Source organism: Prionailurus viverrinus, chromosome D3 (assembly GCF_022837055.1).
Source record: "Prionailurus viverrinus isolate Anna chromosome D3, UM_Priviv_1.0, whole genome shotgun sequence".
NCBI classification, from domain to species: domain Eukaryota; kingdom Metazoa; phylum Chordata; class Mammalia; order Carnivora; family Felidae; genus Prionailurus; species Prionailurus viverrinus.
In genome coordinates this window covers 17,670,790-17,698,757 of record NC_062572.1, presented here as the reverse complement: position 1 = coordinate 17,698,757, position 27,968 = coordinate 17,670,790, and the positions used below count along the sequence as shown (strand labels likewise).

Sequence of the window (27,968 nt, the reverse complement as noted above, 5' to 3'; positions counted from 1 at the left end):
GCAGTAATTGCCAAGCGTTTGCCCCTGGCAGTCCGATCCGTGTCCCTAGCGACGGGGTGGATTCGTACGACGCTCTGCCCTTTTCTGCTTTCTCGCCGTGGTGGGGGGAGGGGTCTTGGGGGCGTAGTTTCACCTTGTTTACGGTCATGTTCTTGAAAACTCGGGGTGCGCGGCGAGGGTGGTGGAGAGGGTGTAGGGGTGAGGTCGGAAGAGCTCCATGGGACACCCGGGCGGCTCAGCCGGTTGAGCATCAAGTTCTTGGTTTCGGCCCAGGTCGTGACCTCACGGGTTCGGGAGTTCGAGCCCCGCGTTGGGCTCCGCACGGACGGTCTTGAGCCTGCTTCGGATTTTCTCTCTCTCTTCTTCTCTCTGCCCTTCTCTGGCTCATTCTCTCTCTCCAAAATAAATAAATAAACTTAAAAAAACAACAACAACAACGAACTCCTGGCTTCAGGTCAGTGGTAAGTTTCTGGAACCATCCAAAAGGCCTCCCCGGGCATCGTCTGGTTCCCCCGGGGGGGTGGGTGGCCAGCTGGTTTCTCCCCTTGATGTCTTATGGAGAACCTGGGGGCATCTCTGTATGCTCAAGTTCCCAACGGGGCGCCAGCATTCGTGGGGTTCTGGGCTCCACCCCCAGATGTAGGGCGCAGAGCAAGGCCACTGTGAGAAGCTGGGTCAAAGGCTGGCTGGCCCCTGTCTTCTCAGTGTACCTCCCTGCCCTGTGACCACTTCACCCCTCCTCGCCCTCCCTCCTCCCCCTTCCTCCTCCCTCCTCCTCTCTCCATTTTTCTGCAGCCAGTGTTCTAAATACTTCCAGAAGTTGAGTGGAACATCTCTGGGCAGAAGCAAGAACTGACCTTGAGGAAAGGGAGGGTCCTCGAAGCTCCAGGGGCCGGCTGGCTTCTCCGTGGCTTCCGCTCCCCGGGAGCTGGCTGAGAGGAGATGCCATGAAAAGAAGTGAGCCTCAGTTGTCCAGCAAACGTACCCTGGGCACCCAGCCCCCCTGCACCCTGCACAGCGCGGGCACTCAGTGCATGTTCGTGAGGGGATGACCAGTAGAGGCCCACACCCCACACCCTCATACTCTGGGGACCGGGATCTGGAGCATCGCCTGAAGCCCCCCTCCTTCCCTTAGGGCAAACCGAACCCTCACTAGAGTTATTTTGAGGGTAGGTGCTTATTTTTAAAACACAAGATTATTTTGAGGGCATCCGCTTTATTTAAAAAAGAAAAAGCATGGGAATTTTGCATTCAGCACCATAATATGCCCCTGCCTTTAAAGACAAAACTTGTGGCCCTCAGAAAACCTTGGGTCAGCTCCAGGGAAAGGACCTTCATCTGTGTTCTGGTTTCCTGTCTCTGTGGCTCATTCAGCGACATTTGGGGTAGAAAACGCATGGATCGTCAGGTTTGAGGGGGATGCTCACGGACAGTTGAGTCTTCCCCTCCCCCCTGCCCCGCCCATCTCTATATTGTGTGAGAATATAGGCACAGAGAGGTTAAGTGACATGCTCAAGGTCACACAGCTGGTAAGCAGCAGAGCCAGAGTTTGAACCCAGACAGCTTTCGCCACAACGCTTGCAAAGATGCCACTTGGGTGAGCCCTGTTCCTGTCTCCCCTGTTGTATTTGTGGCTAGACAGCTGGGGCAGTTTCCCGGACAACTGAGACCCACTTCCTTCCACGGCGTCGCCTCTGATGACGGTCGCCTTCCAGAGAGAAGAACCACCAAGGGCCCGGATGGCGCCTGGGGCCTCAAGAACCCTTCTACTGGGGACAGGGAAGGTTCTGCACAAAGACACAAATTTTAGGGTTCCCCGGCTGGAGTCACGGACCTCTGGTCTGGGCTGGGTCTCTCTGGAAGGAAACAGTCTGTGTGCCTCTCGTCTGAGGCACTTGGCCAGCCTCTTGCCCCAGGTGGTTTGGCTTCTGCCGAGCGTCCAACCCTCAGCGCCTGCGCCGCTGTCTGTGAGCCAACCGTGGGCTGCCAAGGATCTGAGAACTCGTTTCCAGAAGAGGCAACTGAGGCCCAAACATGATGTCAGAGGAAGAAGGCCGGTGTCCAATCCCGTGTGTCTGGCCGCCCTGGCTCAGGAGCTCAGGTGGGGCCTCTGCCCTGCCTCTTCTCTGCAGGACCAGAGGGCGCCTTCCAAGTCCATGGTCGCCTGGAGGATCCACGCGCCTGTGGCTCAGAGAGGGAAAGAGATTGGTGTAGGTTCTCAGAAGGTTGGGAGCAGGTGTGACCGGAAGCCATGTCTCCCACTCGCCTGGCACCTCATTCATCCCTGTCGTCCTCAGGGGAACATTCGAGGACCGGGGTTTGGGCGGGAAAGACAGAGCTGCTCTTCGGGTCTCAGTTTCCCCTGACGTCGAACAGGGGGATTGACAACCCCAGCTCACTGGAACCCGTATGTGGTGAAGTTTTTACCAAACAGAGAGAGAGAGAGAGAGAGAGAATGCAGACAAGAGAATGAGTTTTTTCAGAAAGTGAGATGTTTTCAGCTGAGGAAGATCAGTCTTTGTCCCACCGATTTTTGTTGGCATTAAATACCGTCTCTTTTCCGAAACGGCGGGGGTGGTAAAGGACAATTTTAATTTTGCGGTACCCTCACTTGGCGAACACGGAAAGGTGGGTTCTCTAAGGCAGTCTCACAACTGTTCGGGAGATGTAACTGGCTCACGAAACCCCAAAGTTTGGAGTTCACTGAACTAACGCGGTCTCTTGGGCTCCTTTGAGCTCAGGGACAAGCCAGGTAGGCGTAGGAGTGGCTGAGGTCACATGATTGGAAAGAACCGAGAGCCTGGGCCCTGGGCATGGAGGTGAGGGTTCCGGCAGCTAGAGCCAGAGCCGGACCGCAGAGCCGGGAATGTACCTGGCACGGAGTAGTTGCCCATTTTGGGCAACGGGGTGAAATGGTTTCCATGTGAGTGTTCAGCACATGACTCAGAGTCAGGGCAGTGGGGAGAGAGAGAGAGAGAGAGCGAGCGAGCTGGGTTCTGAGTTGGATATCTGTCTTTGGTCGGGTTTCCCCAGAGCAGAGCCTGAGGCAAGGATTTGGGTGAATGTGAGGTTTTGAGGATGTGCTGTCGGACAGGGTTGGGATTAGGGCGAGGCGAGCGAGGTAGGGTCACGCAAGTTTAGAGCTGGATTCCATCTTCGTTTAAAATGTTGATATTTTGCTCATCTTGTATCTTATGCTTTAGTTTAATTTTTTTTTAAGTTTATCTATTTTGAGAGAGAGACAAAGAGAGAACGCACGTGCATTTGAGCAGGAGAGGGGCAGAGAGAGGGGAGGGGGACAGAGAGTCCAAAGCAGGCTCTGCGGTGTCAGCACAGAGCCCGACGCGGGGATCAGTCCCACAAACCAGGAGATCGTGACCTGAGCAGAAATCGAGAGTCAGATGCTTAGACAACTGAGCCACCCAGGCGTCCCTAATTTCGCTATGTGAAAATATGGAACTAAAGTATTATTTATCTTGATCAGTAAACTGCTTGGCACACTCTTAAATTTACGTTCAAGGACAGAGCAGGGCGGGAACCCAGCAAGGATGTGGTCTCAGGTGGAGACTTTTCTTAGCCTGATCCCATGGGGTGGAGCCTGAGTTGCACCCCCGTCAGTTGGAGGGAGGCAGCCCCTGCTGAGCCGAGGGCAATTCCCAGGAGAAGGGGCCAGCTGTGAGCCGTGGGCACCTAGTATTCTCTGCAGCGGTGGGATGGGTGCCCTCAGCTAGTAAAGGGGATCTGAGCTGGACACCCAACACCCACCACAGTACTCTTTGTTTTTCTTTGAGAGACGCCAGTAAAAAATTTGAGTCATTTTTAGGTGCTTTTGGCTGTCGGACTGTGTTTCTTTGGCTATGACTGTGCTAAAGCCTCCAGGGCCCAGCTTCTAGTCCTGTTATAGAATGGGTGAACGAGGGGCACCTGAGCGGCTCAGTGGGTTGAGTGTCGCCTTGATTTCGGCTCAGGTCATGATCCCAGGGTCATGGGATCGAGCCCCATGTTGTGTCCAGTGCTGAGTGTGGAGCCTGCTTAAGATTCTCTCTCTTCCTCTCTCTCTCTCTCTCTCTCTCTCTCTCTCTCCCCCCCCTCCCTTTTCCCACTCACACATGCTCTCTCTCTCTCAAGTAAATAATAATAATAAAGAACAGATGGATGAATGAATGCTTTGAGCAGGGAGGGTGTCCTGGGTTGGGGCAGGGGAAGGTAGATGGAGCTAGCGTGGGTAGGGGCGTGGCCTGAGGAATGAGCTCATTTCAGCTTGGAGGATGGGAGCAGGCTGGAGGAAAGCCACAGTGGGTTAAGCGTCTGTGATCCTGGCCAAGGAAGGAAAAGCAGGGGGAGGATAAAGTAGGAAGGAGAGGGCTTTGCCCTGGTTAAGCAGGCAAGTAGCGAGGGTCCCGGGAAGTAGCCTGGCACTCTGGTTTCTCCTAAACTGGGAAGCTGAAGGAGTTGTAGACCCTTGAGGCCCGGAACATTTCGTTCTGAGTCTCAGATCCTTGGAGAGGGTTGGGGTTCTTGGTGGAACTCAGGAGAAAGCACTGCAGACTAGGTGTGATGTTAAGTCCCAGGGCTCAGAGAGAGAGAGGCACAGGGTTTGTTCCCTAAAAGGGGCTCCTTCTGGGATTTTAGGGTGACACACGTTCTTGCTAAAGCTCTGCCCCTGCTGCACACAGTGCCTGCGTTTACACCGTCAAAGCTTTAAATCCGAACTTAATCCGTTGACATTCTACTCCAGCCACCTGGCCCGAACGTGCCAAGGTCTCATGCCTCTGAGCCTTGGCGTCTGCTGTGCCTGGGCTAACTCTCACTTGTAACTGGCGTGGGTACCGTGCCTGTGTGTTCTCCCGGCACACGGGGCTTGCTGTGTTGTGAGTTTACTCATTATCTGCACCCCCCCCCGCCTCCCACCCCCTGGCTTGGGGTTTCTCCGGAGTGGGAACTACATCTTTGTATTCCCAGCTCTTGGCTGGTACCTGGCGGATCGTGTGTGCTCAGTAAGGCTTATTGAATGTATGAATGAGAAATGTGTGATCTGTCGTCAGATGTTTCTACCCTAGTGTGAAAGAAGCTCCGAGAGGAGTTTTTTGTTTGTTGCGTGATCCCACTCCCTCATGACTGTCCCACATTCGTGTCTGGGGCAATATAATTCAAAATAGCCTAAGAATCGTAATCGACTTCAATAACGTACTCCTCTCATCTAACTCTAGTACCGACTGTATCTGGTATGCACTCTTACTGCTCCATTTCGCAGAGGGAAACTGAGGCACGCGATATTTAAGCGACCTAGGTAGTAGGTAGCGGAGCCGGCATCTGAGCTCAGATGTTCTGGCTCCAGAGCCTGCTCCCGTCACGCTGAGGTGCTGACCACGGGTTTGGGTTCAAGTCCTCACTCCTCCATTCGGTAGCTGTGTGGCCTTGGGCAGGTCGCTTGACCCCTCTGGGCTTCTGTTGCCGCAACTGGGAGACGGGGGTGGTAATCAGGGCTGTTGGGAGGCTGGAACAAAGTGAGCGAGGGGAAGGGTCCTGAGGGCTGACGGTGACGGTTCCCATGGCCAGCTGGTGGTTCCACACTGCGGGGGCTCTTGGAAACCTGCACCAGTGGAGACATTGCCAGGGTTCTTGTCAGAAGGGTGAGAAGGCAAGGAAGGGGGAGACAAAGGCCCCTCTGTGAGCCACCTGGGGCCCTTCCTCTGGGAGGCGAGTTAGGAAGAAATGAGAGCCCCGTAGGGGGAGACGAGGACTCCCGCCTGGGAGTGGGGCGGGTGCCATGTTGCCTGCCAGGATTTGTTCTTCACGAGCAATGGGTGGAAAATTACTTTGGATTCTTTCCTGAGGGGGCAGGAAGGCTAGGGCCAGTCCACAGAGGGGAGAGGTCTCTCCACCCGCCAGGAATGCGATCCCAGTTTTATTTTAAAACGGAACAGAAGCAGAAAACAACTTTAAGTTGATGGTGGCTTGGGGCCGCTCATGGCTGCCCAGCCAGTTCTAGAACACGACTCTTCACAAGCTCAGGCTCCAGCCTCTGAGATTGGGGATAGCAGCAGAAACGTGCCAGCTGGCCCATCACTACCCTGTTCTCTGAGGAGCCTGCCTCCTCCAGCTTGACTGGCTTCTTTTCTGGGAAACCAGATCTATCCTTTGGGGTTGGCAGGGGGGCCTCGGGCACAAATCTGTCTCCCTCACGCTGCAGATAGTTTCATACATCTGCAAAATATATTCCTGATCCCTGATCCCCACAGCGGCCCTGTGGATGGTTTCTCCCTCCCTCTGATAAACATGGAAATGAAGGACCAGAAGTTGGAACAGCTGGACAGTTAGGAGAAAAACCAAGAGTTCTCATACCACAGACATGGCTTGGGCTCTCTGGGGACTAACAGTCCAAGTAGCTCTGAAGCATTTTCGTGATGAACTAAAACACAGCATAGCCAGTGCAAAGGGATGGCTGAAAAGTTGTTTGCTCTCCTTGTGACACTGAGGAAGGGCTTGAGAGCCCCAGACAGTTTTGGGAATAAGTAGCAAATGATACACACACGATTGATTGCAATACTCTGTAACACATATACAATAATGAATCGTAGTAGTAAAGAGACTGGAAACAAGTCAAGTGCTCAAATCCAGGAGACTGGTTCGGTAAATGATGGCAAGACCAACAATGGAGTACTATGCAGCCATCAAAAAGGATAGACACTATACTGATGTGAAATGATCTCCAAGGCGTATCGCTAGGATAGACAACTTGCAAAAATAGTGTGTGGAATATACTGCCTTTCGTGCAAAATGGGAGAGAAATTAGAATACACATGCATATTTGCTTAAAGGAACTGGAAGGGGATAGGAGAAACAAATAAAAGCCGTTGATAGGTCCAGGGGGGACTGGGTGGATGGTGACAGGGTAGGAATGAGGATTTGCCTTCTTTTTTTTTTCCCAAGATTTTCTTTTTAAGTAATCTCTGTACCCAACAGGGGGCTCAAACTCATGACCCCGAGATCAGGAGTCACATGCTCCACTGACTGAGCCAGCCAGGTGCCCTGGATTCGCATTCTAACTTTTAAATAATTTTAGATGGTTTTGAATATCACCAATTGGATGGAGTTGTGTTGCGCAGTCAAAAATTTAAGTTACAAAAGCCAAGTGACAATCACGCACAGTTGCCCATTAGGCTAGTGGTTATTATAAAGTATTATTTAAACTGTAATCCTTGTGACTTTTACCATCATGATCCCTTTGACCATCACATGAACACACTTAGGGTTTTAAACCGAGCTTTGCCTGACTCCAGCTTCCTCAGTGTCACAAGGAGAGGGTTCCTTCTGGCCTACTTTGAACCTAGCCTGAGAGGGTCCTAATTGTGTCTGATGCAGGGCCCGCCCTTCCCTGCAGTGTCCATTTCATTCTGGATGCTGGGATGTGTTCCTGGTGCCCTTGGCCCCCTGTGGACACGGGTGGTCAAGCCAGTTGACTTGTTTGTCTCTTTCCAAGAGAACAAACTTGGTGAAATGTTTGTAGGAAAAAAATGTGTCCTTGTGGGCTCTCCTTGACCCTCATAGCCAATGAGCAGAGAGACCTTCTAGAGGATATAACTGAACAGCCATATGCTCGGTCAAGAAAACAATCTTATAGGGCTTTTAGCCGGTGCTTTCTCTGCCAGGACCTCCCCAGACACGGCTTCCTGTTGAGATTATATATATATATATACACATACATATATATATATGACAATAAATTATATATATAGTCATATATATTATCATATATATGTCAATATGTATATTTGACAATAAATTATACATATATAATTGTCAAATTGGTTTCCATACAACACCCAGTGCTCATCCCAACCTGTTAAAATTAACCAGACATTGATGAGCTGTCACTGCATATTTTGATCAGCGTGTTGCTATGTGGCTCCAGCCTTCCATCCCAAAGCCGAGGCCCCTCACATTTCCATCCCAGAGCCAAGGCTCACACCTTGCCCTGTGGCTCTCTGGTCTTTGGAGAGTTTGGAAATACCCCAAGGCTGCCTTATTAACGCTCCTAAACATGTACCCAAATACGCCAGAAAACACCCACGTGCCCTCTACTTCCCAGGCTGCTGTGGACCACCCCCCGGAAGGATGGCCATTCGTGGGGTCCCCTCCTTGGCCCACTCTGGGGTGGGCCCGTCAGGACTTCATGGACTTTCTCAGGAGTCAGGCAGAAAGGTTGCTTTCAACCTTTTCCCCTTCTGTGTGTCTGACTCTGAATCTCTGTATTTGCTCTGCCTTACAGTCCTTCTTCCCCCGCCCTCACAGTTTAGAGGCTTCTGTTACCTTCTCGGTCATTCTCTGTCTCCCCCTCCTCCCCTCCTCTCTGTTCCTCCATGTCCTTTTCCCTCTATGTCCTCTTCCCTTGGGGTTTGCTTGGCCGCCCTTCCCTCCGTGCAACTCCTTGGGTGTCTGCTGCGTCCCCTGCTCCCTCCTCCCCACTGAGATTACCCCCACCCCCACCCCACCAAACCCCTGCCCTGCTGGGCCTGCAGTGGAGAAGACTCTTCTCCCAAATCTCCCCGAGAGTGGAGGGGCGGGTCAGCCACATGGGGCTCAGTAGGGCCTGAGCTTGGCTTAACGCTCTGCCGTTAGTGGTCTTGAAATTCTTAGTACTTCCTTTTTTTTTCTTTCTTTTTTTTTTAATGTTTATTTTTGAGAAAGAGAGAGAGAGAGAGAGAGAGCATGAACAGGGGAGGGGCAGAGAGAGGGAGGGAGACACAGACCCCGAAGCAGGCTCCAGGCTCCGAGCCATCAGCACAGAGCCCGACGTGGGGCTCGAACCCACGAACCTGAGCCGTGGTCAGTTGCTTAACCGACCGAGCCACCCAGGCGCCCCTGGCATGGACCTTTTCAAAGAGTAGCCACAGCCTCTCTGGACCTCAGTTTCTTCGTCTGCCAAATGGGGATCATGGGAATGTAATGACCCAGACGAGTGCTCAGCACGGGCCCCAGCATACGTGGGCGGGCAAGGCCAGCACTCAGGAGCTTCTGGCTTCCCTCCCTCTGGGGCGGAGGAGGGGGTGATTTGTCAATAGGAAAACCGTATGATTTATTGTCCAAACTGAAAGGGGCGTGTTGAGATCCGAGGCACAGGCCGAGGTGTAGGGTCACCATGCAGGGGTCGTGAGTGTCTTTATCAGCATCCTGAACGTGGTAACAGGCGAGCGAGCATCGGGGAGCCGGCGTAACCACACCCTGGGCTGGCCTCCAGCTGGGAGACCGCACGACTGGGTTCTAGCATTTGCCGCAGAGCATGGCGTCCCCCCTTGCCCTAGCTAACAACGTCGGGACGTCAGGGAAACACGATCAGCGAGAAGGCCTTGAAGGCCGCGCAGTCCAGACTCCCAAACATCCTAGAAACGTCTTCCGATTAAGCCAGCAATACGTCGGCCTGAACGTCTAGCCACTCCTTCCCGGGCACGGCGGGGCAAAGTGGCTCTTGCCAAACAGCACCCTGGCGCGGGGGCCGCCGGCTTTAGGGAGGGCGCCCGTCCCGAGGCAGCGAGCCTTTGACGGATGCCCGTCCAAAAACACGCAGACCTCGAGGCTGCGGGTCCACGAGGACACCGATCTCCCCATCACACCTCGTCCTTTCTGCCCAGACCGCTGGAGAGAGTCCTTCTTGCTCCCCGGCCCCAGGAGGGCTCACCGTTCCCCGCCGGCTGGGTTTGTTTTTCGCCAGGGGCACGCGACGGCCGGAGCCGGCTTCCCTTTCCGAGATTAGGAGTCTGGGCGTCCCCTGGGTGGCCGACCCAAGCTCCGTATTTAGGACATTCCTTATCGTCTGCATTTTTCTCCTCAGCCCTGGCTCCGCTTTCTGTCTCCACCCACGTTCCCTTCCTCCTTTCGCTCTCATTTTTAATTTATGTTCCCCTGTACACGTGAGCCTCTTGGGAGACTTTTCTCCCCCACCCACCCCCCACCCCACCCCATCCCTTCTGGACCACGCCAAAGTGTGAGCAAACAAACAGACAAACCCGCAAGCCAAAGCATCCTGTAGCCCTCCTCCTTCTGCTTGGAGACACAAGGGTCCCAGCGGGTGGGGGGGGGGGGGGCTGGAAGGCGCGAGGTTAAGAACGATGCAGAGGAAGGGCTGACCAACGTGAGAGTGAGGAAGTCGGCGGCCCTCGTCCGGGGCAGGAGGTGGCCGGCTGACCCTGTGTGACTCCGGGGGGCTGAACCGGGCTCCAGGTGACCGTGTCAGGTCGCTCGGAGTCCAGTTGAGTCCAGAAAGGAAGAGCTTTCTAACGGCCCCGTGGGTCTTTCTCGAAGTTCCGCCGGTGGAGGTGGGGAGGAGAAAGAGGAGTGACCTGTTCTGGAACATGGCAGAACCCAGGGAGAGTTTATTTCTGGTTCTTTTTCCGGAGCGTTGACTGGAGGGTCCGGGCGTGGGCTCCCCCTGTTTCAAGGCCAGGCGATCTGGCTGGCGAAGGGCACCCCTTGATGGTGCCCGTGTGATGCTGTCTTCTGCCTGTCTCCCCCCCACCCCCCGCCCCCGCCACCCGCCCACGAGGTAAGCGCCACCAGACATGAGTCTTTGCACGCTTCGCTGTCTGTGGCATCCCCACACCTAGCCGGGCGCCTGGCACACCACCGAGCTTTGTCACATTCATCGAATGAAGGCCACAGCTTCCGGTGGCCGAGCCGGAATGCAACCTCAATATTGTCGCCCTCCAGAAATAGCTGTCTGTAAACATAACAGCCCAGGGGCACGTCTGTCGGAGTCAGGATCTTCACCTACAGAGGCTGACCAGCCCATCCTGCTTTGCCTGGAACGTTCTGGAAGCCCCGCCTCACGGGATACCCCCAAGCTGGATGACTGGTCTCCCTGCATTGGGGATCCCGAGGTGGGTCTTTACACCGACCCACCTTGCGGATGAGGACGTTGCTCCCTGGCCCTGGGATCTGGCTCCGCGTCTGCCGGGTGAGGCTTAAGCTCTCGGGGCGCTGAGTTACTTTCTTTTTCCTGTAACGTGAGGGCGGCAGTCCCCTCGAGCCTGAAGCCTCTCCAGCAACGGCTTTTAAGATTCTGGAATTTCCTCTGGGCTTCAACCAGCTGTTTTTTCCGTCGAGGGTGGAGGGGTAGTTTTCCCAGCAGGACCCTTCCGTAGGGCAAGGCTGGAGCTCTGCCTTGGGAAAGGTGACCGCGCAGTGACAGGGTTGAGGGGGAGGGCAGCCCGTTCTTCCTCCCCCCGCGCCTGGGAACAGGGTGGGGTCTCCTACTCCACCATCCTGGTTGCTAACAGCAGTGGCCAGCCCTTTTGTCAGCCGCCTGGGCTGGGGCCAGGAGGTTCCAAGGGGCCCCCAAGGCCCCCGTGCCCCGGGCTGGCAGCCTGGCAGGGTGCAGCTGTGCGGCTCAGGGCTCCCGGATCTCTCCGGGGTCCACCTGCCTGCCCAGGAGCCCAGCGAGTGGCAACTGTGCCATCTGAGGTGGGTGAGTCAGGTCACTGAGGGCTCTCGGAGGTGGGGCGGTGGATATGTGGGACGCTGTGACCCTGCCAGCCCCGGGCACAGTTGGGGTCAGCGGGCAGAAGAACACAGTGCTCTGTGCCCAGAGGGACCTCCAGCAGGCAAGTCACAGGACGCCAGGGACAGTCACCGAGACTGAAGATGCGGCTCCTGTGTCAGAGCAGCCCAAGCTCGAATCCCATGTCTGCCCCTTCCTAGCTGTGGGGCTCTGGGGCTAGTGGTCTTGCTTCTTTGAGCCTCAGTTTCCACTTCTGCAAAATGGGAATGAAAAGCCTGCCTTGTTGATGGCTTGTTCTAAGTAGAGGTTGGCACCTGAGAAGTGGGGGTTAATGTCGTCACCCCAGCCTCTCACTTTCTGTCCCTCTCTGCCGAGGGCAGAACCCAGAGACCCAGAGACAGGTGAGGGCTTCTGAGTCACCCTGGAGAAGCTTGCTAGTGAGACACGAGGCAAGTCTGAGGCTCGAAGGCTCATCACAGCCCTGCAGTGGAAGGGCCATCAGTCCCTCGGGGGCTTGGACGCACCGTGATGGGACAGAGGGACATTCTCACCAACCTTGTGGATTGCCGCTGGGGTCCGTTAGAACAGAACCAAGCTCCAGGCGTGGCTGCTCATCCCGACCCTGTTCCTTTCAGAGTCTAGTTTCGACATCTGTTGCGTGGGGAGAGTAATTCCCTCTCCTCTGGGGGCTTTGTCCGGCTACGGGGAGAAGAGGAAGGCCAAGCCCAGCCAGACGCCTGGCCGTCCCAGCACGAGTGTCCTTTCTTCTCGTTGTCAACGCCGGGGACAGGGCAGCCTGGATCCGCATCGAGTGCTCAGTGAGGCTGGGAGGAGCTGAGGGAACAAGACAGGGGCACTGCAGGCAGAGGGGATCGGCCAGAGTCAGAGCCTAGAGGTCTCGAACACCATGCTAGGGGGGCACTGGGCTCCTGGAGCACGAGGGAGCAGATTGGTTTGGAAGGACTTGGGCTCTGAAGTCCCCCCGCTCCACCCCTTCCCCCCCAGTAGCCCTGGGCCCTGCACCCCTGTCCTGGGTCAGTGCCCCTAGGTTGCTGACGTCACCCAGGCTGGCCAAGGGGAACAGATACTATTGCTTACACGCCGGGGCCCTCTTTTCCTCTCTCTGTGGCTGTTCTCCACCGGGTCTCCTGTTTTGTGCTGCCTTTCCCCCTCTCGCTCTGTCCCACCTCCGCGCCTTCATTCCGGCTGTCCCCCAACCCCTCCAGGATATCCCCTTCCGCTGAGACTGCTTCCCCCCTCTTCCCCTGCTCCTGCCACAGCCCCATAAGGGGCGAACACCCCATTCAAACCCACGTCTGCAGCTTCCTGGCCGGGCAGCCTGCGGCAAGTTACTTAACCTCACCGAGCTTCTCTTTCTTCATCCGTAAATGGCGCCAAGAATAGTTCTAACTTCAGGACTGATGTGGAGACCGAGTCGGTTGATGTGTAAGCGCCACACACATGACAAGCCCTGGAATGGACGTCACGAATTTTATGGTGTGTGCGCCGTGGTGTCGTATACGCTGTTGAAGGGGTCGGGGATACAGCCGTGGACAAACAGACCGAAGCCTCTGCCCTCAGTAAATGCCAGCTCCGATTTATGCGTCTGTTTCCGTGACTGTTCTTTCCACCTGCCCGCAAGGTGGGATGGCGTCCGGTTCCTCCGAGCCTCAGATACCCGGCTCGGGGGCTGGCGTTGTTTGCAAAGTGAAGGCAAGTTCTCTGATTTGGGGATTCCCTTGGCATTCCTGATTTCCCTGGAGAGGTTATGGCACCTGAGGGAGCCCCTCAAGGGCAAGGGACATTGTAGGGTCAGGCAAACAAGTCTGCGAGGCCCTCAGTCTCTCTCTCAAGCTGCCGCCCCTTTAGGGGCTGCGCACTCTCGCAGGGAGGTCCCTCCTCAACTGGGGGATCCCGGAGCTGGAACAGCTGCGTGTGAGGCAGGCGTGTCGCCGGTGACAGAATCCCAACCCAACTGGCTAAAGCAGTAAAGGAAATCCATTGGTTGAGGGAACCCCTGTGTGTAGCAAGGGTTTGGGTGTGGTTGGTGTTTCCGCATCTTTGAGGTCGGCCTTCTTCTGTGTTGGTCTCGTTCTCTGTTAGAATCTGCCCAGGTGGTGGCAAGAGTCCCAGGGAAGACTCTCATTGGCCCACTCTAAGCCCTGTGCCCCATTCCTGAAGCAGTCATTGGTGGCCCGCGGAGTGGGATATTCTCATTGGCCGGGCTCAGAGCAGGGGGTGGGGTCATCTCCTTCCAAGCCCTGCAGCCTGACGAGACGGGTGGGGTGGCTTCTGACAAAGAAGCAATGGACAGGCCCCTCCCCAAATGGATGCACGAATGGGCCCTGTCTGGGAGCACGTGGAAGGGCAGAAGGTGTCTTTGGATTCCAGGGGCTGCTAACCAAAAGCTTGGGGTTTGCTCACGGCTACCAGGAAGGGGTGCTTCTGGAGAGAAGGCCAGCATTTCTGCTGTTGTGGGGGTGGGTGCACAATTTTGACTTATATTTGGATTCCTTTCTGGGACCATACGCCTGGAAGGAGAAGGGAAGGGACATCGCCAGGCCCCTGCTCGGTGCCCCGCACCGGGCTAAGCTCTGCATGCTTTGGGACGCCAGAAGCAAGCGTGGGCTTTGGAGAGAAACTCCAGAGAGGTAAGCGAGGAGGAACAGACTGGATGCCTACATCCAAATCCTGGTTCTGCCGCTTCCTCACTGTGTGGCCTTAGGCAGATTGCTTGACCTCTCTGTGCTTCAACTTCTTCACCTTAACAATACCCATATTCAAATGGGATCGATAATACCCAATGTTGCTCCTGTCTAGATTAGTTAGCTAGATCATGCTCTATTAGCAAATTAGCTAAAGTATTCAGAACAGTGCCTGGTGCACTGTAAACTTCCAATAAGTGTTAGTCATGGTTTTGGCCCGTCTTGGCGGCTATAACCAAAACGGCGATTGATTTCTCACAGTTCTGGAAGCCGGGACGTCCAAGATCAGGGTGCCGGCAGATGTGGTGGCTGGAGAGGGCCTGCTTCCTGGTTCCCATCTTCTCTCCGTGTCCTCAGATGGTGTGGGGTCTCTCATAAAGGCACTCACCCCGTTCGTGGGACTCCACCCTCGTGACCTAATTGCTTCCCAAAGGCCCCGCTTTCTGACACCCTCACGTTAGGGATGGGCTTTCCACATACGAACTTGGGCGGGGGCGGGCAGGGGGGATGACACAGACCTTCAGTTCGTAACAGGGTCATTATCATCATTACTTCCTTTACTGCAATTCATTGGAGGAGGGGAGTCGAAAGTGGATTTAACGGTGGAATTCAAGGCATGGCAGCAGGGTTTACCAGGCACCGGTTCTGGGGGCGCGGAGGATGCCCTTCTGGAATCCAAAGTTCAGACCCCCAGAGGCCACTCCTTCATTTGCATCCGTGCTTATCTCCTGGCGGGGGGAGGGTCGTCTTCAGACTTACCTGCTTCACACACCTGTCCCAGGATGCGCATCTTTTGGAAGCGGCTGGTTCCGGCTGCCTGTTGGCATTGCCTTTCTCTCTCCCCCGCCCCCCCCACACCCCCCGTGTTGAAAGGCCCCAGGCCAGTGAGACCCAGAGACGAGGAGTCAGCATTGTCATGGCAACCAGTTTTCATCTGTGGCTTCAGGGCCTCTGGGGGCAGAAGATGAGTCTCGACCCCTAGGACTGGCCAGCGTGGGCCTTTCTCCGTGACCCGGCTTCTCCCGTGCAGCCTCCTCTGGGTGTCTGTGGTCCCCACTCGTCTGTTCATCTAAGACCTTAGAGCCTTGGCAGTTACCATGGAAACAGCTCTTGAGGCAACACTGCCCACGTGGGCTGAGGAAATATTCCTCAAGAAAATGGGGGGATTGCCAGACTCCTTGGCGCCCTGAGGGGGCCCCGACTCCCGGAACCTCCGAGGACTGCCCCTTCTGGGTGGACCCAGAGCTGGCCGAAGGGTCCTCGCTCAGCTCGCGGGGCCCCTTGCTGGCCTCCTGTCTCCAGTCTTCCCTCTTCCAGCATGGCCCCCATATCAGCGGTGTGGGTTAGAGCTGGGCTCATTTCAGAATGATGGACATCCCTCTGCTCAAAGGCCATCCGTGGCTCCCTATTGCCTCCACGATAAAGTCAGTGCCTTGCAAGGGTCTTTCTCCCAGCCCGGTCTCGTGCCGTCCCGCCCTCCACACACGCACTTACCATGCCCGATGAAGCCTCTGTGCCTTCGCGCGCGGATCTGTCTTCGGGGATGCCTCCTGCCTCCCTGGCGCCCCATAGCAAAGGCTTTGCACTCTCCGAGGCTCGGCCCCAGTGCCACCTCCACCAAGAAGTCTCCCCTGATTTCCCCAACCAACTTCCCTTTGCTTTGTACAGAACCAGGGTCACAGTCTCAGCGGCCAACGGGGCCGGGAGGGAGACACAATGACTAGTGTGGAGATCAAGAGACTATAAAAGGGAGGGATGGAGACTGCGGAGAAGCCCATCCTGCCTGTGATGCAGTGTGACCAGATTGCTGCAAGCCTGGACTTTCGGTGACATCTCAGAGCATCAACCATGCCCCTGTACCCACCTCCCCTACATGACGCCAGAGACTGGGCCATCTGACGCCCACAGGTTCTAGCAGGGAGCGTGGCCCACTAGCAGCCATCTGAATAGATGCTTGAATGCACAGGTCTGTGCTGTTTCCTGAACCCATCGAAGGTGCTCCTACCTCAGGGCCTTTGCACTTGCCGTTCCTCCTGCCTTTAATCAGATAGGCACACGTCTCCCTCTTCCTATGTTCTGGTTTCCCCCGCGCCCCATGCCCTGTTCCCCTATATTTTCCCTGTAGCACCTACTACCGTCTGCCACTGCAATCATTTGATTTTTTTTCCAGCACTTACACGATGCTTCCAATGCACCAGGCATGCTTCTAAAACGTTACCAGTGTAAACTCATTTAATCCTTAGGGTCGCCCCGTGAGGGAGGTGCTACTCACCAGGGCTGTTCCTCGGCTGAGGACACTGAAGCACAGAGAGGTGTAATGACTCCCCCAAGGTCACACAGCGGGTGGGTGGCAGAGCAGGGACTCAAACCCAGGCAAGTCTGGCTCCAGAGGCATTTGCCTTCTTTGGCACCTCTGTTTGCTCCCATTCCTCTTCCGAGGATGCCAGCCTCTTGAGGCAAGTGCCGTGTCTCGGTTCCCTGCTATATCCCCAGGACCGAGACCCAGGCCTGGAGCCTAATGGATGTTTGATAAATATTTCTTGGAAGGATGGAGAAAAGGAGACCCAAGGATCAGAGACGTGGAGGGAAGAATCCCTGGCCTCTGGAGCTTTCCATGAGCCCGATGTCAAGGCCATCTTGCCGGAAGTGTCTCAGCCTCCCGGAGGGTTTGACTCAGCTTGTCTGGGCGAGGCCCCGGCCCACCCTCCCTCGTCCTCCAATAGGGCCTCTGTTCTCTGACCTCTCCCAGGCAAAGGTGCCAAACCACACTCCTGGAGCCCCAGGCCCATGCTGAGCACACTTCCTCCCGTGACGGGGCCACGGAGGAGAACGTTCCAGGCCAGAGGCAGGAAGTCTCGGAAACAAGGTGGCCTGGGGTGAACGGGGCCGGGGCAGGGCTGTCCTTGGCCAGATGTTCCAGAGCCTCAGCGCGACGGAGGACGTCAGAAGGCTGGAAAGGGGCCTGGGACCCGAGGCTGCAGCCTGCCGGTGCCTCTGATGTATCCAACGTGCCCCGACTTCTGACCCTAATCCGAGAGGTTCCACAGAAGGCCGGTGCCCTGCCAGCTTCTCCTTGGACCCTCCAACAGTAGCTCTGCTGAGGGAGCCGTGGGGACGCATTTCCCAGGTCCTTTCCTATGACATTCCCCGGTAATCGTGATTGCGACAGGCACTCCGCCGAGGGTTCCACCGAATGGTCGCGGCCCCCGGATGTAGACGCTAGGGAGGAGAAGCCCGAGGCCCAGAGAGGTGAGGTAACCCATCCCAGGTCACACAGCCTGCAAGTGCTGGAGATGGGGTTCCCGAACCTGATTCCAGGAAGAACCAGAAGAGAAGCCGCATTCTACGCGTTGCTCCCTTGGGGTTGGGGGTGGGGCGACCTGGGGAAGGATCATGAAACTTGTTTGAATTTGAGTTTTCTCTGCCAAATGGGAACAAGGGGGAATTGGCATCGGGGGAGACCCCACGAGGGGCTGCCTCTTTGGCTAGGCGCATCCCGTGGGCCCTTTTCCTTCCATTTCACAGCCCGTCGGGCGAGCTCCGCGTTCCGGGAGCAGAAACGGGGGCGGGGGTCAGAGATGCGGAGAAAACGGGGTAGAGCCCGCACAGCCGGGGCCAGCTCCTGGTTACACCGGGATCCTCTGTGAGGACAGAGCGGGCACAAGAGCTCGGTTTCAGCCGAGGGTTTCAACCAAGTTGAAAAATGCTTCGCGGAGGCCCTCGCAGAGGATGTGGGGAGGGAGAGGGGGCCGAGCTGAGGGCAGGGATGTCAGTGGCCACACTTCGTCATCCGGCCAGGGCGGCGTCTGGTCTGGGAGGGGGAGGCTCAGAGGAACCACTGGCTGCGGCCTGGCTCCCATCCCCTCCGCTGCCTCCAGACACATTCCAGGCTCATCTTCGAGTTCCGTCGGTTTCTGGAAGCCCGGCCCTCTGCTTTGGTTCAGAATCTGCTAAGTGGATTCAGCCCAGCTTTCTCCTCAGCGGGGGACGGGGCTGCTGCTGGTTCTCCCAAGTAAATCTCCATCCGATTTTTCTCTACAAACGTTTGCTGAGCACCCGCTGTGCGTGGGGCACTCTGTGGACCCACACCATTGCTTCTTGACAGGCTCATGGTAACTCTAGGAGGGAGGTCATAATATCAGCCCCATTTTACAGATGGGAACACTGAGTCTGGGAAAGGAGAGAGTTTGTTCATGGTTGCTTAGCTAAGAAGGGCATTTGAACCTGGTGGCTTAGCCACTGGGCAGCTTGGAGCAGGGGAATGAGCCCGAGACAACCTTGTCATAGTTAGTAAGGACCCCAGACCTGCTGACCAGGTGAGGAAGGGGAGGTTTATAAATCAGCCTTCAGCCACTGGGCCAGAAATCTTAAAACTGCAAGGGGTCCCAAGAAAGCACTTTATCCAGATTCCATGATTTTCTCAAAGGAGGATTTTATTATCGCCATTCCATAGGCAACTCAACAACGGCTCAGAGAGGTAAAGCAATTTGCTCAGGGTCACACAGCGTGGAGCTGGGCTACACTGTCTTTTTTAGTGCCACAAGGCTGGCAATCGACGGACGCTTGGCCCATTCAACCGTGGCATTTTTTTAAAAAATCTTTCTTAATGCTTATTTATTTTTGAGAGAGACAGAGACAGAATGCGAGTGGGTTAGGGGCAGAGAGAGAGGGAGACACAGAAGTGGAAGCAGGCTCCAGGCTCTGAGCCGTCAGCACAGAGCCCGATGCGGGGCTCGAACTCACAAACCGTGAGATCACAACCCGAGCCGAAGTCGGATGCTCCACCGACTGAGCCACCCAGGTGCCCCTCAACCGTAGCATTTTTTAAAGCTGGAAGGGAGCCTTCGACACCGTCAACTCCAACCTCCTTGTTTTATAGACGGGGAAACCCAGGCCCCCAGAGGGTCAGGGATTTACCTAAGGGCGTTTGTCAAGTAGACCCTGTATAGTATAAAGACCTCTGCCTCTCAGTGGCCATGTGACCTTGGGTGAGACTCCACCCCCCCGGGGCTCTGCTTCTTCAACTCTAAATTGCCCGTAATAATGACCCCACCGTCGCATGGGGTTCGTGTGAAGGATGTACACGAAGAGCTTCTCGGCGTCCTGACACACATCGTGCTCAGTAAAATACCGTTATTTGGATGATGATATTTAATAACATTTAACCTTGAGAGCCTCGGAGTCTAGGCTCCGAGCCCCTGCTGTGAGCAGGACCCTGAGCACATGCCCTGGGCGGCACCTGGCCCGGGGGGGTGGGGGGGTGGGGGGGACGGCGACCCCCGTTGGCAGCCGGCTCAGACCACATCCTGAGCAGCTCATGTCATCGCGCCCAGTGCCTTCCGGATAAGCTCGGGGATTGCTTGCGTGAGCGGACACAAGGCTGGCTTTAGGGGATTAGGCGAGTCGGGTGCTGGGCCTCGTAGTCTAGGGGGATATAAGCATGGGGGAATTTGTTTACAGGTCACCTCCAGGGGCTGGGGCCGTGTTTATGGGAAGAGGCGCAAGCTATCTGCCTGGCGGCTTTGGATGCAAGCTGAGTAGTTGCAAAGACACGCGGTGTTTGTGCGTCAGACCCACTGTTGGGGCCAGAGTGGCTTCTCAGCCTGGAAGGAGAGACGTCCACCCAAACACTCTTGCTAGGGGCCTAGGTGGGTGGGAATGCCTGCTGGGTCTGCAATCAGATAGGGGGGCCGGGTTTGCAAGGAAGTGTCCACACTCTACCTGGGCCCCGGAGCCTGCGGCCAAGGCAGGGTCTCCTTTGGGGCCGGGATCCATCCTGGGCTCCGTCGTAGCGGGGGCAGGGGCCTTAGGGACTTCGGTAAGGAGCTGGTGCTGCTTCTAAGGAGGGCTCGTAAGCAGAGAGCGTTGCAATGTGGTTTGCGCTTTGGAGAGATCTCTCCGGCTATCAGGTGGGAAATGAAATCCGAATGGAAACGAGCGGGTGGTTGGGGGCCTGTCACCACCATCCGGTGGGCAGAAGCGGCGGACAGGTCTGGGAGCTGTTGATGGACAAAACGGGCAGGATCTGACAGATGTGGGGGTAGAGGGTAGGGAGTGTGGTTAGGGTCGTAGCCAGAAACAGGGAGACAGGACAGCCTAGGCTCAGAGGGCTCAGAAAGGGGTGGACAGTATAGGGGATGTTCTCTCTCTCTCTCTCTGTCTCTCTGTCTCTCTGTCCAGCAGCCCAGGAGACCCTGCATGGAGACCTTGGTGCCCCAGGCTGGGGGCCAGAGGAGGGGTCTGTACTTCGATCCAGGTGGCACGGCTGTGACCGACTCAGGAGACTCTGCCGGGACGGAGCCTGACCTCCCTCTCGTCCTGCCCTGTCCCCCCGGTCGGGCTCTCAAAGAGCCTTGTGATGTCATTCCTGTGGGTCCGCCTGTAGGACACAGAGCTGTGGGGAATGGCTCTGGGGACAGACAGAGCACACCCGGGAGGAAGGAGTGGTGTTCTAATGCGGGGGAGGAGAGACCAGGCAGTAGAATGGACATTTGGGGGGGGGGGGGAGTCTCCTGCTTCTGTGCACTCGTCTGCTGTTGGAGGTTTCCTGGGGCCTCTGGTCTCTGAGCAAGTGGGTTGTCCGGGTCCAGGGTTACAGGCTCCTGGCTCTTGCCCACGCCTACGGAGCTCTAAGCTCAAACATGGCCCCATCCAAACCACAAGAAAATGGGACAGGCTGTTAGGCGGCCAGCACTTTCTAGCTTCACTGCAGTGACTCAGTGTGAGCTTCCAAGTGTGGGCGTGGGACCAGGGAGGAAATTCTCTCCCAACACCGAGCTAATTCTGTCCGGGGGCTGGCTGCCAGCCCGTGGCTGGAGTATCTGCGGTGGTGGTGGTTTCGAGGTTCCTGAGTCCTCGGAGCTGGGGATCCAGCAATTGAAACCCCTAATGTGTCTCTCACAGCCATCTGCCCAGTCTCTCTGCCCGGAAGGGTGGGGGACTGGTAGGTGGAAGCAACCGGGAACTCTGGCAGCAAAGACCTCAGAACCTGCAGAGGCCGTTTGGGCCAGCAGGAGGTGAGGATAAGGCTGGGGAGGGACATGTGTGGAGGAAGAGTGGCCGAGGCTATGATCTGGGGCAACCAGAAATAGCAGCTTTGGGGGGCAGAGCGTCCTTGGTTCAAATCCTAGGCTAACGCTTAAGGTCTGTGTGAGCCTGGCCTGGCCACTTCACCTCTCTGAGTGAGCCTTCACTGGCAAATCTGTGCAGGGAAGATACAGAGGGGGGAGCCCTAAGGTGGGTGACGTGCCAGGCAGAGTTCTAGGCCCTGGGGATACGCCACACACGAGACAGACGGAGCCCCTCTCCTCTGTGGCTTCGGGAGGGTCACTTGCTCTGTCTGGAGCTCAGTTTCCCCAGCCACAAAACGGGATGCCCTCTGGGGGAGAGCTTGGAGAGGGCCAGAGGAGAGGCATCTGCGGCTGCCCATCTGGACCTTGGGAGCAGGCCGTGGGGAGGGCAAGATCCAGGCCGAACACAAAGGAAGGAGCTTCCTGTTTCCCTGATGGGCTCCCCCACCCATGGGCCCTGCTACACACACGGACAGGGAGAAAGAGAGGCCGAGGAAGAAGCCAGCAGAGAGAGTCCCCGACAGACAGACGACAGACAGAAAGGGAGCCGAGTCCTTCGCAGACTTGGGGCCCTCGTTTAGCAAAGGGGCCCGCAACAGAGACCCAGACAGGAAGCGAAAGGCACACAGCTGCCGCCCAGATGCCCCTCAGCCCTGCCGTCCCCTGAGCCCACGGGGACACGGGCCAGCGGAGAGCAGCTGGAGAAGGTGGGGCCTCGGACTCATACGGACCAGATTCAAATCCCTGCACTGCCACTAACCAGCCGTGTGGCTTCAGGCAAGCAAGCCCGCCCCCGCCCCCTCTGGCCTCAGATGTCCCCTTGATAAAGCAGGATGGAGGACAGCCACCCTTGCAGAGCAGGACAGGGGGAGGTCCAGGTGGTGCACCCCAGCCTCCCAGCCAGGGCCAGGGAGCGGCAGGCCCTGCACTCCCTCACAGGACGGATGGATGAGCTCCCATCTCCGGGAGACTTTCCCCATGGCACTGGGGTCGTGACACAGTCCCAATTGGGCCATTGACTGGACACAGAGGGGCCCCACAGAAAAGTCACAGGGAACCTGGAAACTCGTCTGGCCCCATCTGCAAAATGCACGCCGTGAACCCCGCCAGATAAATCTCATGGGGGCTCTTGGGAGGTTCCCGGGGAGCAAAGACCAGAGAATTCCAGAATGTTCCGAGGAGGCCAGGTGGTAGACAAGGAAAGAGAGTGGGTTGGGCAGTTCAGCAGACTCTGAGTTTGAAGCCCCGCATGGCACCTGCCTGCTTGGAGCTTCCTCCTCCGTCCAGAATGACTCATTTGACCTGCCTGGCTGACCTACCTGTGGGCACATTACTTACCTTCTCTGGGCCTCAGTTTCCTCATCTGTAATAGTGCTTAGAACAGTGCCTAGCCTGTAGTGAGGGCCATCTGTTTGCTTAATAAAAATTAAGCAAATGACATCCACCTGGGGGTTTTGCTCTCGACGGCAGGAGAAACCCTTTGTGAACTTGAGCCCCGACCTGTCCTGGGCCAGGGCTGGGCTTGCCAAGGAGGTCGGAGGCCTTGGGTGCCACAGAGCCAGCTTAACTGGGCCAGTGCTTCCACTGGCTCAGCCAAGTTCATTCCCAGTCTGAAAAGAGGCTTCGTTGGGGGTGGGGGTGGGGGACACCGAAGTCCCCTGGGCAGGGCCAAGGCTGGTAGGCCGAGTGTGGCTTCATCAGGGATCCAGGCGTGGGCTGAACACCGTCGGAGCATGAGCACCAGGCAGGGATTTGGAGTGTCTGTTTGTTTGCTCTTGGTTTTTCTGGACCTCAGGAGAGGAAAGAGGGCTCACATAATGACACCCCTCTGTCCATTCTCATTTGCACCACTGGCCGCTCGAAGCCCCCCCCCCCCCCCCCCCGCACTTGACCTCCCTTTCTTCCTGGCATTCATTTCCGTTTAGCCCCGTTCTCTATACTTCTCCCTCCCACCCCTGCTCCCACGGGGCTATCGTAATCCGTTCAGTGTGTAGCTTGTTATCTGGTGGTGTTCTTGCCAGATGTTTGTTCCCGTTTTGTGTGCGTGCATGTTTTCGATGCCCTTAAGTGCTACTATGGTTAGGTGGTTTTAAGATGCTCCGAATGCCAATGCCGTGTGTACCCTGCATGATCTGTCACTTCTAGCAGCTTATGGCATTCCCTGGTCCCCTCTCCCACAGTGGACCTTCAGGGGTCTCCAGCTTCCAGCCGTCAGCAGACGCATGCGTGTGCCTCCTTAGACCCCAGATCCTCGGTTTTAGCGCACACAATCTCCCCGAGTTCTCCTGCCCCTGTGGGCCGGCACCTTTGGCTTTTGTTAGAAGATTGACCTCCGGACCTCCGGGGCTGGGAGTGCCTGGGAATGCACGTGGGCAGGGTGGAGGGATACAAATGCTCGGCCTCCTGGATCACGACCTCCATTGTTCCCAGAGCACAAGCAAGGGCCAAGGGCACCTTCTGCACCCTTGACTAGCCTCCTCCCCTTCCTGATCCGATTTCTCCACTCCCGTATGGATTTTTTCCCGGAACACTTCCTTAATAAATCACTTTTGCAGGGATCTGCATTGGAGGTTTGCTTCTGGAGAGCCCAAGCTGAGGCATGTCCCCGCAAACGGTACACACGAGTGCCCTGGTGCTTGGTGCCTTCCGGGGCTGGAGGGTGCCCAGGGGTTCACGGGTACCCGCAGGGTGGCCTGAGAGCCCGTGCCCCCATCCTGCCAGCCTGAGGGGTAGCCGTGCCAGCGCTGTATTCTTGCCACAGCCCGGTAGGCACCAAGTCTCATCCAGCCGCGGTTGTCATTTGCAAGTCTTGGAGCATGAATTTGTCACATGCCCATGTTTGGAGGTTTCCCTCCTGTAAATTACCTGTTCGTATGGTTTGACCCTTGTCCTGTTGGGGTTGCTGTCTGTTTGGATTTGAAGGTATTTCTTGTACATTGTACATTTCTTGTACATTTCTCGTACATTGCAGATGGCACTCCCTTGATGGGTGTGGAGATGGTAAATATCTTCCTCCACTGGAGGCGGGGCGTGTGTGCGTGTGTGTGCCCGAGTAACCCATCGTAAGGATAGGGCCTGGGTCCCAGCACGGGTGAGGCCATGGGGTAGAGAGCTGGGGGTAAGACTCCCCCAAGCCCAGAGGGAGCCATCTGGAGGAACCGTAAATAGCCGTGTTGGGTCATACCAGTGATGGCAGCATGTGGGTGTTAGAGATTGAATCGCATCCCCCCAGATTCATACGTTGAATGAATCTAACCCCAAGCCCCCGACACCTCCGAATATGACTGTATTTTCAGGGATATGGCCTGAAAAGAGGCGGTTAGGGTAAAATGAAGCCATCTGGGTGGGCCCTGATCCATCATGACGGGGCTCCTTGTGAGAAGAGATCAGGACACAGGCACACACGGAGGCAAGACCACGTAGGACATGGGGAGAAGACGGCTGTGTAGGAGCCAAGGAGAGCGACCCTCAGAGGAAGCCTGCCAGCATCTTGATCCTGGGCTTACAACCTCCAGCGCCATGAGGAAATCAATGTCTGTTGTTTAAACTGCCCGGCCTGTGGTCCCCGGTGACAGCGACGCGGGCTGACTGATACAGTAGGCGTCAGCCTCCATGTTTCCAAAGCCTCGGGGGAGGACGACACCTCCCCCCTTGCAAGTCGTCTGTGACAACACTTCTAATGGGCTTGGCACCCACCACATAGAAGTGTCCAGTAAATCACGATGTCAGCAGTTAATGCCACACGTGCTTACTGAGCACTTACTGTGCACCGGGCACTGAGCCGGGGACTGGTGAAGGAGGAGTGTGTGTTATCCAGCAGGCTTTTGGGGGGTGCTGGGGGCCGCAGGTGGGACACGGTCAGCATCAGAGGGAGAGGCCTGGGAGCTGGCCAGAGCGCAGATGAAGGGAGCAGTGGGGTCAGAACCAGATACTGATAGAAAACTGGTGGACACGGATTACATCCACCCCTCCCTCCCCAAACAATAACAGCAACGGCAAGGACAAGAGTGGCCTTATGCGCTACAGGGATGTAAAATGCGTCACGCACATTGCTTCGCCTCCCTGTGCCTCGGCGTCCCCATCTGAAAATGGGTGCAATCGTGTCCCGGCCCCGGAAGGCTGTCGTGTAAGAGGTGGGTAAGATGTGTGTGGCCCGCTGTCCAGTCACAGGAAGTGCTTAATGATCCGTGGTGAACTTTCCACTGCCCCAGGCAGTGCCCCCAGAGCCCCTGGAACAAACACCGCCTCCTCAAGCCTCACGAGAGCCTGGGGGTAGGTCCTCGGAGCAGCGCCATCGCCCTGGGATTGCAATGGCGCCCGGAGGCCTTGCTCCCCGTTCCGGCTGCTGTAACAGAATGTCGGAGACTCCGGGGCTTAAGCCACAGACATCTGTCCTCACAGTTCTGGAGGCTGAGACGTCCAAGGTCACACCTGAACAACTTGCTTCTCCTCTCTGAGCCTCAATTTCGGGACCTACAAAATGGGGATGATAATACCTGCCCTGCCCACTTCTCAGGACTGCTGGGAAGGTGCGCTAAGGCCATAAAGAGAAAGAAAGGCGTCCTTTGCTTCATACGTGTCCCGTAGATGTCCAGGCAGGGATGCTAGGGAGGAGGGGGCCTGGAGGCGGGACACTGTCTCGATGACCTGGGGAGTCTATCCCAGGGGCCTCAGAACAGCTCAACTCCAGGCCTTATTCTAAATGGGTGTAAGTTCAGGGTCACAGGCTGAATCTGGGAGCCAGCCAGGGGAGTTTGTTTGCTCCCTGGGCTTCCTGGGCTCTCTGGGGGAGCTGAGGGCAGAAAGGGGGACAGACTGGCCACAGGCTCACCTGCCTGCCTGGGCTGTGATGAACCACGTGCCCCAGACCTCAACCAGATGTCCTGAAAAGAAGGGCAGGGAGGTAGATCCCTGGAGGGGCTAGGACAAGGGGAGCAATGCGTAGGTGTCCTGGGGGGGCAGGAGGAGGGGTGGTGCAGACACGGAGAGATGAGCTCCACCTTCTGGAAAGCAAAGCGGTTAAGAGCAGGGCTCAAAGTCTGAGCAATGTGAGCTGGCCACCCGCGGACTGTGGGACAATAGCCTCACTTCCTCACCCTTACATTGGGAGTGACAGCAGCACCACTTCTGGGGACCTGGGGGGTTGTGTGAGCTGCTACAATGAAAGTATTTATACAGCGTTCCAGGCTGTTGCAGGTACCCAGTCAACTATTACTTATCACCGCGGACTAAAACCAATAGAAAGTATAACTAGATGTAGGCATGAAGAGTGACCAAACCAACGTAGGAGCCAGACCAGCTGGGTTAATACGGTTGCTGCCTCTGACCTGCGAATGTGACTCTGAGCTTCCTTGTGGCCACATCGAAAAGGGAAACATGATCAGTTGTAGAACCTGGATGACCTTGAATGAGGAAACAGCCCAGTTCCCCAGGGGAAACAATGTTGTTCTTTACCTTGAATTCTCCTGGGCATTTCTCACCAAGCAGGGGGCTTCATAAGGGGCACCCGAGGGAGGCAGTGGGCAGTGTCATGGACCAGGATATACACAGCATTGCAGATGTGATTTTCATGTGGAGCCCCTTCTAGGGGCCTTGAAGGAAAGGAGAAGGGAAGCCTGGGAAGGTGGCTCCGGGAAGGCAGCTCCATAGGAGGGTCAAGAACATGGGGCACCTGGGTGGCTCGGTCGGTTGAGTGTCCAACTTCAGCTCAGGTCATGATCTCGCCGTCTGTGAGTTCGAGCCCCACGTCGGGCTTTGTGCTGACAGCTCGGAGCCAGGAGCCTGCTTCGGATCCTGTGTCTCCCTCTCTCTGCCCCTCACCCACTCATGCTCTGTCTCCCTCTCTCAAAAAATAAATAAACATAAAAAAAAAGAATGTAATGAAGGTCTGAACTCTTAGGATTCAGAGCTAAGGCTTAGAGAGCTGGGAGTCGTAAGTGGCAGGACTGGGGACTGCTAATCCCCCGGGGAAACAGGGGGAGCCCAAGACACTTCTCACTTGGGATCCTTGGAGGTCCAACTTCCCAGCTGTGTGGCCTTGGGCAGGTTGCTTCACCTCTCTGAACGTCAGTTTTTGCACCTGTAAGTCAGAGCTACCCTTTCAGGGAGCATGCCTCGCCAAGCACGTTTCACACATGCTGAGCGTTCAAATAAATGTTGGTTATGCGTATACGCCTATCGTGGATATGTAGTTACACACACTTTTTCTCAGAAGCTTCCTGATTGTCTAAGGACTACAAATAGCTACAATTTCATGGCTCTTTAGAATTTACAGTTGGCCAAGGGTTCATTGTCACTACATGTGACCCTCCCAACAACATGAGGGGGGCTTTCTTACCCCTATTTGAGAGACGAAGAGAAACAAAACCTTCGCCTGTGTCTCCCTTGACCCGCCCTTGAACCCAGGACTGGGGAGGCCAGTGGGGGGGTCCTATGGGTCCTGTGGCCTTCCCAGCCCCCTTCTACCTTTCCAGGCAAAGGCCATTTTAGGAGAGAGTGGAAGCCTGGGACAGAATAACAACAACAACAACAACAACAACAACAACGTGTTTACCCTGTTCTAAGAACTTTACATGCGACGTTGAAACTTCACCACCATCGCACGATCCGGCCCATTTTACAGATGAGACAACTGAGGCGCAGAGCCGATAGCTGACTTGCCGGTGGTCACAGGAAGTTCGTGCAGACCCAGGATCG

At 56.1% G+C, this 27,968-nt stretch overlaps 1 protein-coding gene and 1 long non-coding RNA gene across 10 annotated transcripts in view; one reads left to right on the top strand and one right to left on the bottom strand.

The window, feature by feature from the left end:
• The window catches only part of CMKLR1 (chemerin chemokine-like receptor 1), a 47,283-nt gene that overhangs the window by 13,174 nt on the left and 6,141 nt on the right, over window positions 1-27,968 (top strand). The window contains exon 1 of one of the 9 annotated variants that reach the window (XM_047828346.1): window positions 11,266-11,460. The exons of 6 other annotated variants lie outside the window; for them this stretch is intronic. Coding sequence is in view for 1 of the 3 variants with exons in the window: in XM_047828344.1 (XP_047684300.1) it covers window positions 17,340-17,451 (112 nt within the window). In the remaining 2 variants the exon portion in view is untranslated. Of the gene's footprint in view, window positions 1-11,265; window positions 11,461-17,004; window positions 17,452-27,968 lie in introns of those variants that run through there. 2 more of the 9 variants (XM_047828351.1, XM_047828344.1) reach the window with 2 other exon arrangements.
• Window positions 858-11,103, bottom strand: LOC125149421 (uncharacterized). The gene is made up of 3 exons (XR_007145910.1): window positions 10,900-11,103; window positions 1,835-2,181; window positions 858-932 (listed from the first exon to the last, which is right to left on the bottom strand). It is a non-coding gene; the product is annotated as an uncharacterized LOC125149421 (long non-coding RNA).